The following is a 17,241-nucleotide window of genomic DNA, read 5'->3' as shown; positions in this document are numbered from 1 at the left end:
AAGACCAAGACAAGAGTGCAAGTTCAGTGAAACACCTCAGGAGGTTGGCGTGGAAGTTAGGCTTGGTGACCGGACCATCCAAAAAAAAGTAGTTTTAAGTACCTTGGGTCTATCATGCAAGGCAGCGGGGAGATTGACGATGATGTCACACATCGTATTGGGGCAGGATGGATAAAATTGAGACTCGCTTCCGGTGTGCTATGTGACAAGAAGGTGCCACCACAACTTAAGGGCAAGTTCTTCAAAGTGGTGGTTAGACCGGCTATGTTATATGGGGCGGAGTGTTGGCCAGTTAAGATCTCTCACGTTCAAAAAATGAAAGTAGATGAGATGAGAATGTTGAGATGGATGTGTGGGCATACCAGGAGCGACATGATTAGAAATTAGGCTATTCGAAACAAGGTAAGAGTGGCCTCGGTGGAAGACAAGATGCGGTAAATGCGACTGAGATGGTTTAGGCATGTGAAGAGGAGAGACACAGATGCCCTAGTGCGGAGGTGTGAGAGGTTGGCCATGGATGGTTACAGAAGGGATAGGGATAGGCCGAAGAAATATTGGGGAGAGGTGATTAGAACTATTATATTTATTTTGTATATTTCTTTAGAACTATTAAATTTACATGGATCATTCTTATAGAGTTATCTCTAATATTAATAATATATTTAACGTATTCCTCCCGTCCCATAGTAGTTGATCATTATACTAAAAATAGTTATTCTATATTAGTTGTCCACCTTATTAAATTAAAAAAGCATTAATTACTCCCTCTGTTCTTTTTTAATTGTCATATATACTAAAAATAGTTGTTTCAAAATAGTTGTCAATTTAAACAATCAAGAAAGAATTACTTATCTTTTTACAACTTTGCTCTTATCATTAATTATTCTAGAATTAAGAGGTACATATATAGATAAAACTTAAATAATAATAATAAGGGATATATTAGTCAAACAACACTTCTAATTAGTTTTTTCTTAAGGATTGTGTCAAATCTTATCATTACAACTAAAAATGGTGGACAGAGTAATTTTTTTCTATATTATCCTCAAATTTAATTCTTTTTGAAAATGTTCACGTTTGTTTGTACAATTTTCAAAAAGTTTTTTAAGGGGTGAATTAATAAATTTATCTTTTTATTTATGATTTCTTAAATATCGTATAAAATAAAATTTGATCAGCTAATATGAAACGGAGGAAATACCAGTAAGAATCAAGTTGAAGTGATAGTCTTTTACCACTAATTAAAAAATTAATTTATATTTTAAAATATAAATATTATATTTATATCAAACGTTTTACCTTGAGATACTTCGTACGGAAAAACAGTAATCCCAATAAACCATAGGTCGGCGTGACCCAAATTCAAACGGCCAGCCTTTTAGTGAAAATCACAACAAATCAAATTAAATCTTTAAAATAGAGGCCGATTCAAAATTTTAACTTTATGAATTTTGAATTTTAAGATAAAAGATTAGAATTTTAGTAATTGAAAGTTTTAAATTTAATTTATACATAGTTAAGTTTTGATGAATAAAATAATTAAATATTTATATTAACGAAAGATTAAAAAAAAATGCGGTGGAACAATAGAGATAATTGAGTCCTAGATTTTCTTATGTCGACCAATGCGACAATGGAAAGGGTCACATCAATTCAACTGATATAGTTGATTCTTCATTGAACTTTTTCCACAATAAAAGGTTCGAATTCTAGTATTCGGAAGTTTTAAATTTAATTCATGCAATATTTAAATTTTGATGAATAAAATAATTTGATATATATATTAATGAAAGATAAAAAGGTAAATAGCAGAGATAATTAAATCGTAGATTTTCTTATGTCGACAAATGCAACAATGGAACGGGTCACATCAATTCAACTGATATAGATGATTGTTCATTGAACTTTGCCGCGATAAAAGGTTCGAATTCTAGTAATTGGAAGTTTAAAATTTAATTTATATAATATTTAAAAGTGAAATAGCAAAGATAATTAAATCGTAGATTTTTTTATGCCGACAAATTGCGACAAAGGAACAGGTCACATTCAATTCAATTTGAGATAGTTGATTGTTCAATGAACTTTTGTCACACAAGCATCTACTATTTTGTTATGATATACGTCTCATATATAGAACTCTCATGGCTCCCCAAAGGTCAATTATCAACTTTTGCACGTGATATTGGGAAGTTGAAACTTTCTCTTCCCTCAATTTGTCACTTGTTTAATTTAGACCAACTTGCATAACCTCTAATTCTCAAAATCTATAAATAACAAATATTTCCTTCCAACTGTAACAAATTCAACAAGAGGTTAATGTATAAATCAAGAGCAAAATCATTAATATTTGTTCAAGGTATTTTTAAGTCGGACAGAGATTGACCTTCGAGTGCAAAGACAGAAGGGATCTTGACTGCAAGATCCAGTATAAGATGAAGAGGCAAAGTAGTAAGATGATAGGAAATAACTATGGGGAGAAGAAAAAGGCCAAAAGGGTTGTTGAGAAACAAAGCGAAGAGGTGAAAATAGAGGAAGAACAGAGGGAAAAAAATGTTGGAGGAGATTTTGTGAAGGAGGTGGAGTTGATGGGTGGATGTGATAATTGGATTAATGAATTGCTTTGTTCATGGAGTAATTATAATGTTGTGGATGAGCAAATGTCATGGGGAACATGTTGGTCACCTGTTTGGGACATGGAGTACTTGGGAGAAGCTTATATTAACTTGTACAATGACGTTTTGTGGGATGATGATGTTTGGGATTTGAAGTCCATCAAGGAAGTTCCAAGTCCATAGAGAAAGGAAAACTCGAAGAAACTAGACATGTTTGTATTTTGATTTTACTAAGTATAGTTTTAATGAATCATGACAGATCCTTATGTTGCTTGAAATTTTTAAAAATATTGTTGGATTCGTGTGAGATCTTTCAAAAGTAATGTAATTTTTAGAGGATCTGACACGAACTCAAAAACATTTTTAAAAAGTCCAAACAACATAGGTGATAACGGGTCACATTGCTACTTACAATAACCTTTCTAAGTTTAGTTGTAATAGGTTGATAATGCACATGTATAGATGTACAACGTTTTATGATTACTCTTAACTATGATTAACTATCAGTCAAATAATCTTTTTGTCTTGTTGTTACTATTTGATTTCAATTCATAAAACAGGGGACAAAGGATTTAAGCGTATTTATTGAATTTCTTGGCTTATTGAAATGGCAAGAAGTAATAAACTAACCGAGGGAATTGCAGCATGATAGTAATAGCAAAACAAATTATCCCGATGCATTAAAGCATCCGCGTATTCACACAGGGTTCGGAGAAGGATCACATCTTTAAGGGGTATATATAAGAGAGTCAGTCTATCCCAATACAAGTATTAGTGACTGATTTCACAATTTAATATACACTAGTTATAAAAAAAAAATCAACTTCATTCATTGGTTGACAATTCGCCAAATTGATTTTCCCATTTGTAGCAATTACAAGTGTGACAATCTAAGTATAATGGCCACATAGTGAGTAGATGTTGAAATGGACTTCCCTCACGATGAAGCAACTCCAACGGGAGTTGCGCAAATGTCTCATGTTTATGTTATCGTTTAGATTTTGTTTTTATTACTATTAAAAGTTGAATATGTATAGCAATTGAATATCTTTTTAGATAACGTTAAATATAGATCTAATATTTTGTAAATATATTTGTCCTTCTTATAAGAACATTAGATAGTTGGCTAACAAACATAGTCTTTGTGTAGCGTTTTTCCATGAAATTTTCAGTTTGCTTAAAATAATCTTTAAACATGATCTAAAAGTATCATAAATTGCGAAAAGAAACAGGATAAAAAGCAGATTACTGAAACGGGCCAATCCAAATTGAAACAGGCCAAATTGTCTTGGGTTTTAGGGAGCTTATTCTAGTTAATTTTTTAGCTGGACTCTATAAAATGGGTCTTCTTTCTTGTTTAGGTCATCATTCATTCATTTGCATTTAAGTATCACAGGTTCTCACAAAACAAAAAAAATGGGCTTGGACAATACAATCGCTGATGCATCACTATAAGGTTCCAACTTTGTTGGATCTAACCATAATTAATCAAAGTCCAATAATTATAATTATCAATTTATATTATAAAAAATGTCAAAATTAAACTTAAACCCACCAAACTAATTTAACATTTTTAAAAATCGAAAATCAAAATTAAATCAAAGTTTTCAAAACTTTACCATGCCACAGTAAGTTAAAAGAGTTTTGGGCTAGAATCATCCCTAAACTATAGCCTAAACATAAGATACATCATTTTATTATCTCACTGAACAAAAACCATTCCTGTACTATTTAAAAAATTGCGAGATTCCTCCTTCCATCTATCTCTGTCAAAAATCTCACGGCACAAAAACAAGGCTTTATGTAACGACCCATTAGGTCGTTTTGAGTATTAGGAATTTTTAATTCATAAAAGACTCATCCCGTAAATTTTTAATTGGGTATTTTGGACTTTTCGATAATTATGATTATTTAGTTGAGGGAAAAACTTCGATAATTTATTTAATTAGTGGGTTAAAGTGTTAATTTAATTAATGCTCTATACCAATTATTAAAATAAAAGAATAGGGTTTATGAATTGTAGTACATGAAAATTAGAAAAGAAAAGAAAAGAAAAAGGAAAACGAAACTCTGCGGCGTGGCCAGAGAACATTTTCGTGTGCTTCAGGTAAGAATTCGTGTAATTCTTTTTATATATATATGGTCTGATTGTTAGTATAGCATGGTGAGAAGGGTGGAGAAAAATTAGTGACAATATATAATGTCATCTTGACATTGAACAGAAAGAAGCAAAAAAGATTATTATTTTTGAATTTGAAAGTTGCTGTACACGTGAACTTCAATGTGTCCATTTTTGTTTTTAATAGACAATTATATATGATAAATTTTATGAGTAGGTAATGAATAGAATTGATATAAGGATACAGGGAGTAGGATTTTGAGGTTATTGGATTGTGGTTTTTGTGAGAGGTTCGTAATTTAGCTTATATTCTTATTATTGTCACATTATGATTTAAGTTTTGGTATATTGAGATAGATAATTAAATAATAGGTATAGGTCTAGGCTAAACATATATATAGTATGGGTGTCTACGAACTCGTTTGCTTACAATATTGTATAATTGATAGATTGGAAACATAAGGCTTGAAGAAATGAAAGGCATTGGTGGATTAGCTTGCTTTACTTCGGTTCTTCGGTTGAGGTAGGTTATGATTTTTATTCTATATCATAGATAGACTCTTAATAGTGATTGATATTCATTGAGTAATGTGTGAAGTTTACTACGCATTTAATTGTCGTGGTTTGGATGATTGATATGTTGTTGTGATTGGTCTGAAATTCCGAAACTGTGAAATCCATAATCTCGAACTTGCCCTATCAAAAATGGTGCCTTGAATAAAGAAGACTTGATCAAATATTGTTAATGAAGTGGAATGTAATCATGAAGAATGATAAATTAATTATATTTGGATCGGGTGTCACGTTCCGACACGATATATTTGGATCGGGTGTCACGTTCCGACACGATATATTTGGATCGGATGTCACGTTCCGACACGGTATATTTGGATCGGGTGTCACTTTCCGACACGATAATATTAAAGGAAAACAAATTAAAACGACTTAATACTACCCAATCTCCAATAACTCATTATCCAAAAGAGTGTGATGTGAAGGCTTGAGTCCTCAGGTGTGATCTTGATATTGTTGATTGGTTATGAAATTGTTCATTGTGTTGTCACTTGATCTTGTTGGTTGCCACCTATTAAGTGCTATGGTTGATTTCCCGCTATTATTTATTGCATATTGATTCCTATTTTGAGTCGGCCGATGATACCTACTCAGTACATGTTGCCCTGTACTGACCCCTACGTGTATCTTTCTTGTTTTATTTGGTGGGGTGCAGCGAGTGTTCCATCGACTTCGACTCGACCTCAGCTCTAGTCAGTCTCCAGTTCAGAAGATTTCAGGGTGAGCAATCCTTCTAGCTGGCGATGGAATCTCTTGTCATGACATGATGTCCTTAGTTTTCGGATACGTTATGTTATTTATTTATTTGGTGTTTGATAATTCGAGACTTAGTTTTAGAATTTAGATGTCCTTCATGTGATGACTTTCAGGTTTTGGGGAAAACGTATTTATTTGAGCTTCCGCGTTATTGTTATATTTATTAGTTGAGGTTTGTATCGTTGGTTCTCCTACCTAGAAGGTTAAGTGTGGGTGCCACTCATGACCCATTTTGGGTCGTGACACTTTACCCCTAAATAAGGCTTCAAAAACTTGCAATTTCTTTTGATCTGAACATAAGAGAATATCAAATTCACCCAAACACCAAAGAATAATAAATGTTATTAGTCTTAGATTTACGGTATCACTCCCAGAAAATACAAAAAATAAATAATCTGACTTTCTTTCAACTTCAAATAGAAAATTATGCTAATTTAGAATTTAGAATCGGTATAATATTTAAAATATTATGATACGAAAGCTAATGAGAATGGTGCCTCTCTAGATTAATCCTATGATTTCATTTTAATCTATCTAGCATCCAAATACTTCTTTATATATTATTAAATGAGTGCAACATTGGAACTATCCAAACCCACAACAGAAAAGAAAATAAGAAAATTTGCAAATCTTTCTGACAGTTCATCAAACATGTAATGGACATATTAACACTGACTTAGAAAATCTTGATTATTTCTAATTGTTCTTAGGAAACAATAATTTCTCTCAGAGAAACAAAAAAATGACGAAAACATAAATCAAATACATTAAACAATTAAATCACTATAAGAACAAGAAGAGAAAATTTGCAAATGACAGCATATGATTAAAAAATTCGTCAAAAAAGTTTAGGCTATTTTAGAACTAAAAAGCTAAGTTTTTAAAGCCTCCTATTTATTGGATCCTGGAGGTGGAAGACAATAGGGACTGGGCTGGGAAAAGTCACGGATTTGACACGTTTTTTTTTTATTGGTGTCGTTAATTTCTTGATTGCAATTAACAGAAGGATGGATCTTGCAATTTTTGAAATAGTATAGGAATGTTTTTGTTTATTAAGCTAACATAAGGATGTACCTTATATTTAGTTCATAGTTTATGAATGATTTTAGCCAAAATTTCGTAAGTTAAAAATCAAAATATATAGGTGACCCACCACACAAAAGATGAGGACGCTCACATCTTATCATTTCCCATCAATAAATCTAATCTCCCGCGAGTGAGATACAGTCAAAATTACAGCAGAGTGCAGAGACCAAAATCCCATCGCGTATACTACACGTTCCTTGACATCGCGTGAGTACTTTCCTCTTCTTTTTTGCACGCCTTTTAATTTCCATTTCCCACCTTTAAACACTGCTCAAAAAAGTAAACACAAAGCACGCACACACTGTCACTCACTAACAACACAGTTCACACACTCTTAAAGCGAAGTGAAAAGCCCTAAATCGAAGCTTCGAGAAATGGCGGAAGGCAGAGGATCTTCCCTTGTTCATCTACTCGTAATAGTACTGAGCTTAACGGCTTTCGGATTCGCCATTGCCGCCGAACGTCGCCGGAGCACCGTAATCACTCTCCTCTATCTACCTGCTTTTGCCTTTTTAGTGCGTTTTTATGTGTATATATGTAGCTGATGAGTATAAATTGAGCTTAAACTTAGGTAGATCCAGCGAGAATTGTGTGCTTTCTGTAATTGTATTGCTTAATTAAGATCTGAAATGATGCATTTGTTAGCTCGGCGGTCTGCTTTCATACTTTTTTTTTTTTGAAATTTTCAGTATTGTGATAGTTAATTCGTTGTGTGCAAGTGTTATTATATGTTGGAAGGAGTGTTTAAAGTAATTCGTGGTTATAGTTAGTGGTAGGCTGTTGCAGTGCTATTTGTATGTTTAGTAAATTTTGTTGGTTTGGTTGATAGATAAATGTTCGTTATAGAATTGGGTAGTGGTACTTGTTGATTATAATTGTGTTGTGGATATCCTTCTGTGAAAACATGTAGGATTTGAAAATGAGAAGAGATTTACGGTAATTAGCCGTTGCACAAATTTACTGAATGTAATTAACGCGTGGTTAACTTACCAAGATCAAGATGCTTGGATGTATAATGAGGGGAGAGAATCCAGTATGTGAAAAGTTTGAAGAAATGCATCAAACGCCAATTAACTTGTTATTATTATGACACTGTTATTGCTCACTGAGTCAGAGGATCGTGTTTGATAGTAGCTAATTTTACCAATAGCTATGTTCTGTTGCAATGGATCATTAGAATGATGTCTATGGATAGTAGAAAGTAGATGATTTGTATTCAAAGATTTTGCAGTTCATTCGGAATGATTCAGATTGTCATTTGGTTGTGCTTCATTACTGAATTATGTCATGCTGTAATGCTTATTCTGTATCATCTTATGGAAAGGTGAGGGATCCCTTCTCAAAGAAGTGAACTTGATTTCTAATTCTCCAATTTCTAGGACAATTGAATTAATCCAACATCAAATATTACAATCTGACACTGGGTATGAACCTGGATAATTGCTTTTTAGACCAAAGGACACCGTGTTTTCACATGCCTCAAGTGTCGTACCATCTTCATGCTCTTTCCTTCCAGCAATCTTAAGGATGTTCCACCCCACCATATAATGAAATATTAGGTGTATCCTCCTAGGATTCAACTAGCCTTCCTCTATAATTAGAGGGAGGACCATCAAAATTTAAATAAACAAACCAGCCCATCCAGCGAAGAAAAGAAGATAAGGAACAAGAGTTTGTAGGGAACAATGACTGCAGGAGATGAATGATTAGGTTAAAGAGTTTGTGATTATGGAGTTAATTCACACACTCTCTCTTACCTAATCGTTATCCCCTACAAATTCTTACCTAATCCTTCTATTTTCTACTAGACTTGTTTGTTTATATACACTTTGATATTCCTGCTCCCTTTTGTAGAGAAAGGCTTGTTGAATCCCAGGGCATATGCCAAATTATGTCATTATTTGGTGGGGCGAAATGTTCTTAAGGAAGTCTGTTTTCATTTGTGTCAAGCACTGTACCATTTTTTTGATCTTTCCCTCCAACATAATAAATTTTGTATTCATTCAAATTACTCAACCTACTGCAGACACTTGCAAAATACATCTATGAAATGTAAAGGAGATGTATATGTAATTTCCAATTGAAATGTAAAGGAGAGATCTTATTAGCCCACTAAATAAATCAATTGAAGCTCTTCTGCATTTTCTATTTTCGCTTGTCTCATTTCATTCTTTTCCGAGTTGCTGTAAGTGATAATCAGAACTAAGAATTATTAGCAGCTATGGTCCCTAATCTGTATGGACCTATGGCTGGTGAATGTTCTCTTACTTTTTTAAAGAACTTTGAACCTTATGTCCAACTTTAGATAAATCACTTGTGTTTAATAATTTCTACCTAGTATAATGACGGGGCAATTGATTTATATACTACTGTTGACTGCATCTGTTAATATAATTCCTAAATGTCCTTTACTAAGAAAATGTTAATATCCCCGTTGAACAGCATTTCTCTTTGCCTATCACTTAAAAGCAGAAAGTGAAGTAAACAGAAACTTACCAAACACTCCCACCAGAGAAATAAACAGGAAACGATGGCAATTGTTCAGATGAGGAGTTGTAGCAGCGAGAAGTATTGTGAGTAGTCTCAGTGAGTCTAGAGGGATGAAGTGATCATAACTCTAATATTTCTTTTCCTTAGGTTGGTTTTGCATTCTCTTAAGTTGTCACAGCGGTTGAATGAATCCTGTTTTTTCATTATCTCGAGTGCTCGCAGCAGTTGCATAATTCTATGCATTTCTTATGGTAGTTAGCAGGACGGTGCAATAGGATAAGAGTTTGTTAAAATAGTTGTGCTTTTTAAACATAGGGGTTGACAATTAGTGTGCTGTCATCAGAATGTGGCCGATAAGAAAAAGGAAGTACCAGTGATGTAGGTGCAGTGAGAGAGTTTCTGTAGCATGTGAATAGTTAATTCAAGAGGCATGATACTTCTTTTGGTCTTATACCTCTAATCAGGAAAGATATTACTGGAGGTTAAGATTTACCCTCTTGATTTTTAAAAAAAAGGATGTGGTTGAGATTTACGCCCAAGAATAATTATCGATTTGGTAGGATTAATGACTTTGAACTTTCATCTGATGTTGAGGATCACTATAAGCAAGGATAACTTCTGTACTATAATGCTAGGGAAACCCTTATTATGAAGCCAATGGGTTTATTTTTTATTCACAGTCTGTACTTTACTTTCACAATGATTTTCAATTTAACTGTCTGCAAAACATGAATCAGTATCATTGCAAACAGAAGTACAATCACATACTGTCAACTGGATGATAAAAAAAATAACGTGGAGGTCGATGTTGAGTCCCTACAATTTTGAGTTAGGGATAGGGAAATGAATTTGCAAGAAATTCCCTTTCTTTTTCATCACTGGAGGCTTGAAACAAAAGTTACTGTGGGAATATGCCCCTTTTCTAGCTTGCCTGAGGTTTATGGAATGATTACTTGTATTGAATTGTTTAGCACAGGAGTTCATTAGGTTGTGATAAGAATAATCAGATATGTGAAAAGCTAACACTCTCTGTTTCTTGCTCATTTACAATGAAGACATTTGGATGTATCACTTTTGAGTAGACTTATGATCCTTTTATTATTAAAGCAGAAAGGGAAAAAAAGATGGATGATGTCTCTCATGGAATTAATTTGTACAAGTGAGTTTGAAAATAACAATTAACCAAGGGTGTTTTGGAAATTATATGAGCTGAAAGATGTTGAATGAATGGGTGAGTTTACGAACACAGCTTATGACTGAATCCATCTATGACATTGCAGCTTAATATATGACACTCGAAGGTGTTGCAATTGCAAAAGGCGAAAAAGGAAACAAGAGATTAAAAGGTGTTAAGCCCCAAAAGATTTCTTGGTTCAAAATTTGTAATGGTAGACTGATGTCTAGTCTAGTTGCCTTGCTATCCATGCAAAAGTTACATTAAACTCGGTAACTGTATGAAGAAACTTCTTAAGGGGCTGCAAGTAGGATGGATTGAGCAGTGAAGGGAAAACTCCGATAAATCAATCAATCTTTGCAACCAATTGATTTAGAAGATTAGGCACTGAGATAGGCTGTTATGGCAGTCTCTGATTTTAGGCACTGAGATAGGCTGTTATGGCAGTCTCTGATTAGACTATGACTTAAACTACTAATCAACCTTTTGATTTGTACCTAGATAGAACCAGCTCATTAGCTGTGTAATTTGGTTCCTTTTGACAGGGTACTCTGCATGATGATAATGTAACCAATCGTACATATTGTGTTTACACCTCAGACGTTGCCACTGGATATGGAGTAGGTGCTTTCTTGTTTCTTCTTTCAGGCGAGGCATTGATTATGGGAGTGACAAAATGCATGTGCTTCGGAAGACCTTTATCTCCTGGTTCAAATCGTGCATGGGCCATTATATACTTCATATCATCATGGTGCGAGTCTCATCATCACTTCTTTACTGCATTTATATATGTAGAAGTAAAAGTCTCATATAAACTACATTATTATGGTAACCCAGTCAACAATCAGCATTAAACTATCTTCTGCTGGCATATATAGATATGCATGGTTCTGTCCACAGACGTTTTTTTTATAGAAAAGAAAATCAGATAACATGTTTTTGTTATTCTGGAAAGGAAGTTCCATTTATCTAAATGTTTGTCTCAATTTAGAATGCTCGATGGTGGATAATCATTAAACATTTGCACTCTTCACATTGTCTATGCTCCTTGTACACTAATTTGTTATGAAGTTATTGCAATCACCATCTTGCAAATCATTTCTTAATAGTAATGCTTAGATACCTTTCGAACTTCATTTTGGGGGTGATTCACATGATCTGTAAGCAGTATCCTGAGATTTTACAATTTTTTCTGTTACTATATGCGAAGACATCTTAAAAGGATTCATCCTACGTATACTAAACATTTATACATCTGCAGGCTGACATTCCTGGTTGCAGAAGCATGTGTTGTTGCTGGAGCAAAGCAAAATGCTTACCACACCAAGTATCGTGATATGCTCTTAGCAGAAAACTTCTCTTGCGAAACACTAAGGAAAGGTGTCTTTGTTGCTGGAGCAGTTTTTATCGTTGCAACCATGATCCTTAATGTGTATTTCTACATGTACTTCACGAAAGCTACTACTCAGCCAGCTCACAAGACTAATCGTACAAGCTCAAATGTCGGGATGGCTGGTTATGCATAGATTTTGCAGAAGAAACTTTAGCTAGGCTCTAAATTACCTACATCATTGCCACTATGGTTGTATAATGTACTACTCCATATAAGATCATCTATTATATGATATCTGGTTATTTTTTCTTTCTGTTTGGGTATTTGCTAAGTAATAGATTAGATAGATAATAGAAAATCTTGTATTGTTTGGGTGAAGAAAAATGAACTTCTATTATGATATAAGTAGATGGCTTTTTCTTACGTGGGACCCATTTAAAGTGGGCAAGTTGCTCACTAGTTTTTGTTCTCTTCTTTCTGGCTATAAATTGCCAGTTTTTTGGCATTGAAAATGATATACACAGATACGTTTTCACTCCTCTACTCCTTTTTCTTATTTTTCTTTTTTTCTTAATTTGCTAAGTTATTTAGTTTTATACACGTTATCAGCACGAACGACCATCACTTTGAGCTATATTTTTAAGAAGTTAACAGAAGGGGTAAGAATTTTATTTTCTTAAAATGTCTGATATTTCTAAACTTGAATTTGTTGCTCTTGACATATCTGGAAAAGGCTACTCATCATGGGCGTTAGATGTCGAAATACATCTACAATCGATGGGTCTAGTAGACACCTAGATTTTAAAAATATAACCGAATATAATTCTGTCTTATTTAGAATTATAGCTCAGTTAAATTTATGCGGAGAAGAAATCACTGAGCAAGATAAACTTGAAAAAACATACTTCACATTCTCACCCGCGAATATGCTCATGCAGTAGCAATATCGCGAAAAGGGTTTTAAAAAATATTCTGAATTACTTTCTTACCTTCTGATTGCTGAATGCCACAACGAACTGCTAATGAAAAAAATCATGATAGTCGGCACGTTGGTCCTTTGTCACCCCTTGAAGTAAATTAGGAAAATTATACCCAACGAGAAAGAGGTCATGGCCCCAGTCATGGTCGTGGTCATGGTCGAAGAAGAAATTATAATCATGATGCTCGGCTAACATCGAGAAATGATCAAGAGTACAAAAAGAAGAGTGAAAAGCCAGAAGCTTTACCAAAGAAAAATTCAGAAAGTATATGTTATAAATATGGAGGTATGGGGCACTGGTCACAGGCTTGCCTGTCATCAAAACGTCTGATTCAGCTATATCAACCCTGAAGGTTGGCAAATTGATTGCCAGACCATCAACCCTATAGTGAATGTGCCTATCCGAATTGATGTCCCAAAAGGACCATCTACTAGTATCATAGTTTCTAAATCTCAAACACGCCTGAAGCGTGGTAGACCATTGGGTTCAAAGGATAAAAATCCTAGAAAGAGAAGCTTAAGGAATAACAAAAATGATACTACAAAAGAAACCCCCCGAAGAAGGTCAAGATTTGAGTAATCCTGATATTCTTGAAGAAATCAGTGAATCCGAGACTCAAGTGAATGAAGAACTTTTAATAAGTTCTACCGGTGATGAGATAAATTTATATCGATCGAAAATTCCGATGGATAATATTTTTGCATACAATATTGCAATTAACCTCATACAAGATAGTGAAAGTCTTGAGCCTAATTCCATCAAAGAATGTCGATATAGATATGATTGGCCAGAATGACAAAAGACAATTCAATCAGAATTAGACTTACTTGCTAAACGTGAGGGTTTTGGACATGTAGTCCAAACCCCTGAAGGTGTAAAATCAGTTGGTTATAAATGGATTTTTGTGCGAAAACTAAATGAGAGAAATGAAATTGTAAGATACAAGGTACGTCTTGTTGCACAAGAATTCTGTCAAAGACCCGGGGTCAACTATGAAGAAACGTATTCACCTGTTATGGATGTAATAACTTTTCGATATCTCATCAGTTTAGCTATACATAAAATCTTGAAATACATCTAATGAATGTAGTTACAGATTACCTTTATGGTTCACTTGATAATGCAATTTGCATGAAAAACTAGAAAGATTAAAATTGCGTGAAACATGTGCTAAGTCTCGGAAGATGTACTTAATAAAACTGGAGAGATCATTATATGGTCTGAAACAATCAGGGCATAAGTGGTATAATCGCCTTAGTGATAAATGAAGGTTATATAAATGATGTCATTTGTCCATGTGTTTTTATTAAGAAAACAGAATCAGAGTTTGTTATACTCGCCGTTTATGTTGATGACATAAATCTTATTGGAAGCCCTGAAGAGGTCCAAAAGGGGATTGAATATCTAAAGAAAGAATTTGAGATGAAAGACCTTGGAAAGATAAAACTTTGTCTAGATCTGCAAATTGAACATTTAGCAGACGGGGTCTTTGTCCACCAATCCGCCTACACTGAGAAAATCTTAAAACGAATTTACATGGACAAAGCACATCCATTAATACTCCAAAGATTGTTCTATCATTTGAAGTGGAAAAAGATCAATTTCGACCTCCAGAAGAGGATGAAGAACTTCTTGGTCCTGAAGTACCATATCTCAGTGCTATTGGTGCACTTATGTACCTTGCTAATGCAACCAGGCCTGATATAACATTTTCTGTTAATTTGCTGGCAAGGTATAGTTCATCCCCAACGCGAAGGCATTGGAACGGTATCAAACATATTTTGTGATACCTAAAAAATACCATTGATATGGGTTTGTTTTATACTAACAAAGATTGTGCAGACCTTATTGGTTATGCAAATGCAGGTTATTTATCAAATCCACATAAAACTCGATCTCAGACAAGCTATCTATTTACACATGGAGGAACTACTATATCATGACGATCTACAAAGTAGTCTATTGTTGCTACTTCTTAAAATTATGCTGAAATAATATCAATTCATGAAGCAAATAGAGAATGTGTGTGGTTGAGATCGATGATACTGTTCATTAAAGAAAAATGCCTCTTGAAAAATGATGTTAAAGTACCCATAGTTATATTCGAAGACAATGCCGCGTGCATAGCTCAATTGAAAGGTGGCTACATAAAAAGAGATAGAACGAAACATATTTCACCAAAATTATTCTTCACACATGATCTCCAGAAGAATGGTGATATTGATGTGCAACAAGTTCATTCTAGTGATAATCTTGTAGATTTATTCACAAAGGTATTACCAATATTAACTTTTGAGAAGCTAAGATATGGAATGTGTCGTCTCCAAAATATCAAATGAAGTTTTCATCAGAGAGAGTAAAATACGCGCTGCACTCTTTTTCCTTAACCAAAGTTGTCCCACTGAGTTTTCCTGGTAAGGTTTTTAATGAGGCAGCACTCAAGGCGTATTACCGGATTTGTGTATTCTTTTTCCTTCACTAGGTTTTTTTTCACTGAATTTTTCCAAATAAGGTTTTTAACGAGGCACAACATATATGGATATTGAAAATAACTATATATATACTTGTTCTTTCACTAGAATTTTTCTTTTATATGGACATCCAATGGGGAGTATTATGATATAAGTAGATGTCTTTTTCTTAAGTGTCCCCACGAGTTTTTTTCTCTTCTTTCTGGCTATAAATTGCTAGTTTTTTGGCATTAAAAATGATATACACAGATACGTTTTCACTCCTCTACTCGTCCTTCTTTCTCTTATTCTCGTTTTCTTCTTATTTTGCTAAGTTAATTTATTTTATAACAACTTTCCCTTTTTTCGGAGCATTAATTCCCTTTAGATAGATGTAACTTCAGCTAAATAGCTACCTACCCCAATATGTTTTACAATTAAAATAAATTGTCTCATAAATAAAGTTAAAGTCAATTGGGGTACTATTATGAAGAATTTTAAACCTTGAGCTCAAGGACTAAGTTATCTGATAAAAAGTCCTATATGCAAGGGTTGCAAGAAAAATATGACTACAAAATTATGAAAAAAAATAAAATGAAGCTACAGATAAATATAAAATGCACTTTTATACAAATGAAGTCATTTGTCTATTGTGATAAAAAAAAAAGGAAGAAGGTATCTTTAGATGATGAATAGGTAAAGAAGTATTTGTTCAAGAAAAAAAGTGTAGTAGACGGTTATGGACAAAAACTACTTGGTTTACAAGTAGATAAAAAATTAAGAGTAATATATTATTTTTAAAAATTATGTACATAAATTATTAGAAAAGACTATTGTCTTAACACAAAAAAGCATATACGGAAGAAATTCAAGTACGATATTGGAGCAGTGGATATTTATGAAAGAAATTTAATGCCTCTAAAAATTACGAGGCAAGCGGAGGGAGAAATAGACGTATTTTGTTAGGTAAAAACATATTAGAATGGACGGTTTAGGGGGTAAAATTGATGGGACAAATCATTATTGCAGAAGGAGGTAGAACGGGGGACAAACGGGGTGGGGAGAATTATGTCTATAAAAATCTCTTCAAGATTAGTTTTTTTTTGACTCTACATATTTTTTTAGTTGTTGAGGTAAGACACCTTGTTAAGTTTGATGAACATTTTAGTCTTAAGGTAACTTTGATAATTCATATAATTTGAGATCACCAAGTCTAATTTCAATCAAACTTCAAATACATATTTTTTTCAACTTCAATTTCATATGTTTGATGTTTATTCTAAATCGACTAATAACAACAACAACATATCTAACAAGGTCTGAGAAGGACAGACCTTATCCCTACCTCAAAAGTAAAGAGGCTCCGATAGACCTTTAGTTTAAAAAATTATTCTAAATCAACTAAACTTATAAAAAAATTATACATTTCGACTAATTTTCATCTTTTCTATGTCTTTTATCTCTTTTTTATGCGTGTTTTCATTCGTACATTAGTTTTATGAGGATGGGATAGGAGGTTGTAAATGCCGGGCAGGAGGGAGGATGTCGTGGGTCTTACACAACAAGGACAACTATGAACATGAATTCCCTTTATGAACCCAGTCTGTCATGACAATGAAATTATGAAATCTTTCACACATCGTGTGCAAGCTTAAGCTTGATTTGATT

General features: G+C 33.6%; 2 protein-coding genes across 2 annotated transcripts; both read left to right on the top strand.

The window, feature by feature from the left end:
- The first annotated feature begins 2,185 nt into the window (after nt 1-2,185).
- On the top strand, nt 2,186-3,165 carry LOC129874211 (uncharacterized). The gene has a single exon (XM_055949469.1). It carries the CDS (start codon nt 2,433-2,435, stop codon nt 2,793-2,795), a length of 363 nt encoding a protein of 120 aa, XP_055805444.1. The 5' UTR covers nt 2,186-2,432; the 3' UTR covers nt 2,796-3,165.
- Nucleotides 3,166-7,414: 4,249 nt separating this feature from the next.
- LOC129879957 (uncharacterized) lies at nt 7,415-12,548 on the top strand. The gene is made up of 3 exons (XM_055953719.1): nt 7,415-7,622; nt 11,356-11,561; nt 12,072-12,548. The coding sequence occupies exons 1-3, from the start codon at nt 7,521-7,523 to the stop codon at nt 12,334-12,336; spliced, it is 573 nt and encodes a 190-aa protein (XP_055809694.1). The 5' UTR covers nt 7,415-7,520; the 3' UTR covers nt 12,337-12,548.
- Nucleotides 12,549-17,241: the final 4,693 nt, after the last annotated feature.

This window comes from Solanum dulcamara, chromosome 2, assembly GCF_947179165.1.
Source record: "Solanum dulcamara chromosome 2, daSolDulc1.2, whole genome shotgun sequence".
NCBI classification, from domain to species: Eukaryota; Viridiplantae; Streptophyta; class Magnoliopsida; order Solanales; family Solanaceae; genus Solanum; species Solanum dulcamara.
This window is presented reverse-complemented; position numbering and strand designations above follow the sequence as displayed.

What these genes read in the sequence shown, in the direction of transcription:
- LOC129874211 (XM_055949469.1), top strand. Translation starts at nt 2,433, where the DNA reads ATGAAGAGGCAAAGTAGTAAGATGATAGGAAATAACTATGGGGAGAAG.
- LOC129879957 (XM_055953719.1), top strand. Translation starts at nt 7,521, where the DNA reads ATGGCGGAAGGCAGAGGATCTTCCCTTGTTCATCTACTCGTAATAGTA. An exon ending in CCGAACGTCGCCGGAGCACC is followed by an intron (nt 7,623 to 11,355) that starts GTAATCACTCTC and finishes TCCTTTTGACAG; the next exon opens with GGTACTCTGCATGATGATAA. An exon ending in ATATACTTCATATCATCATG is followed by an intron (nt 11,562 to 12,071) that starts GTGCGAGTCTCA and finishes ATACATCTGCAG; the next exon opens with GCTGACATTCCTGGTTGCAG.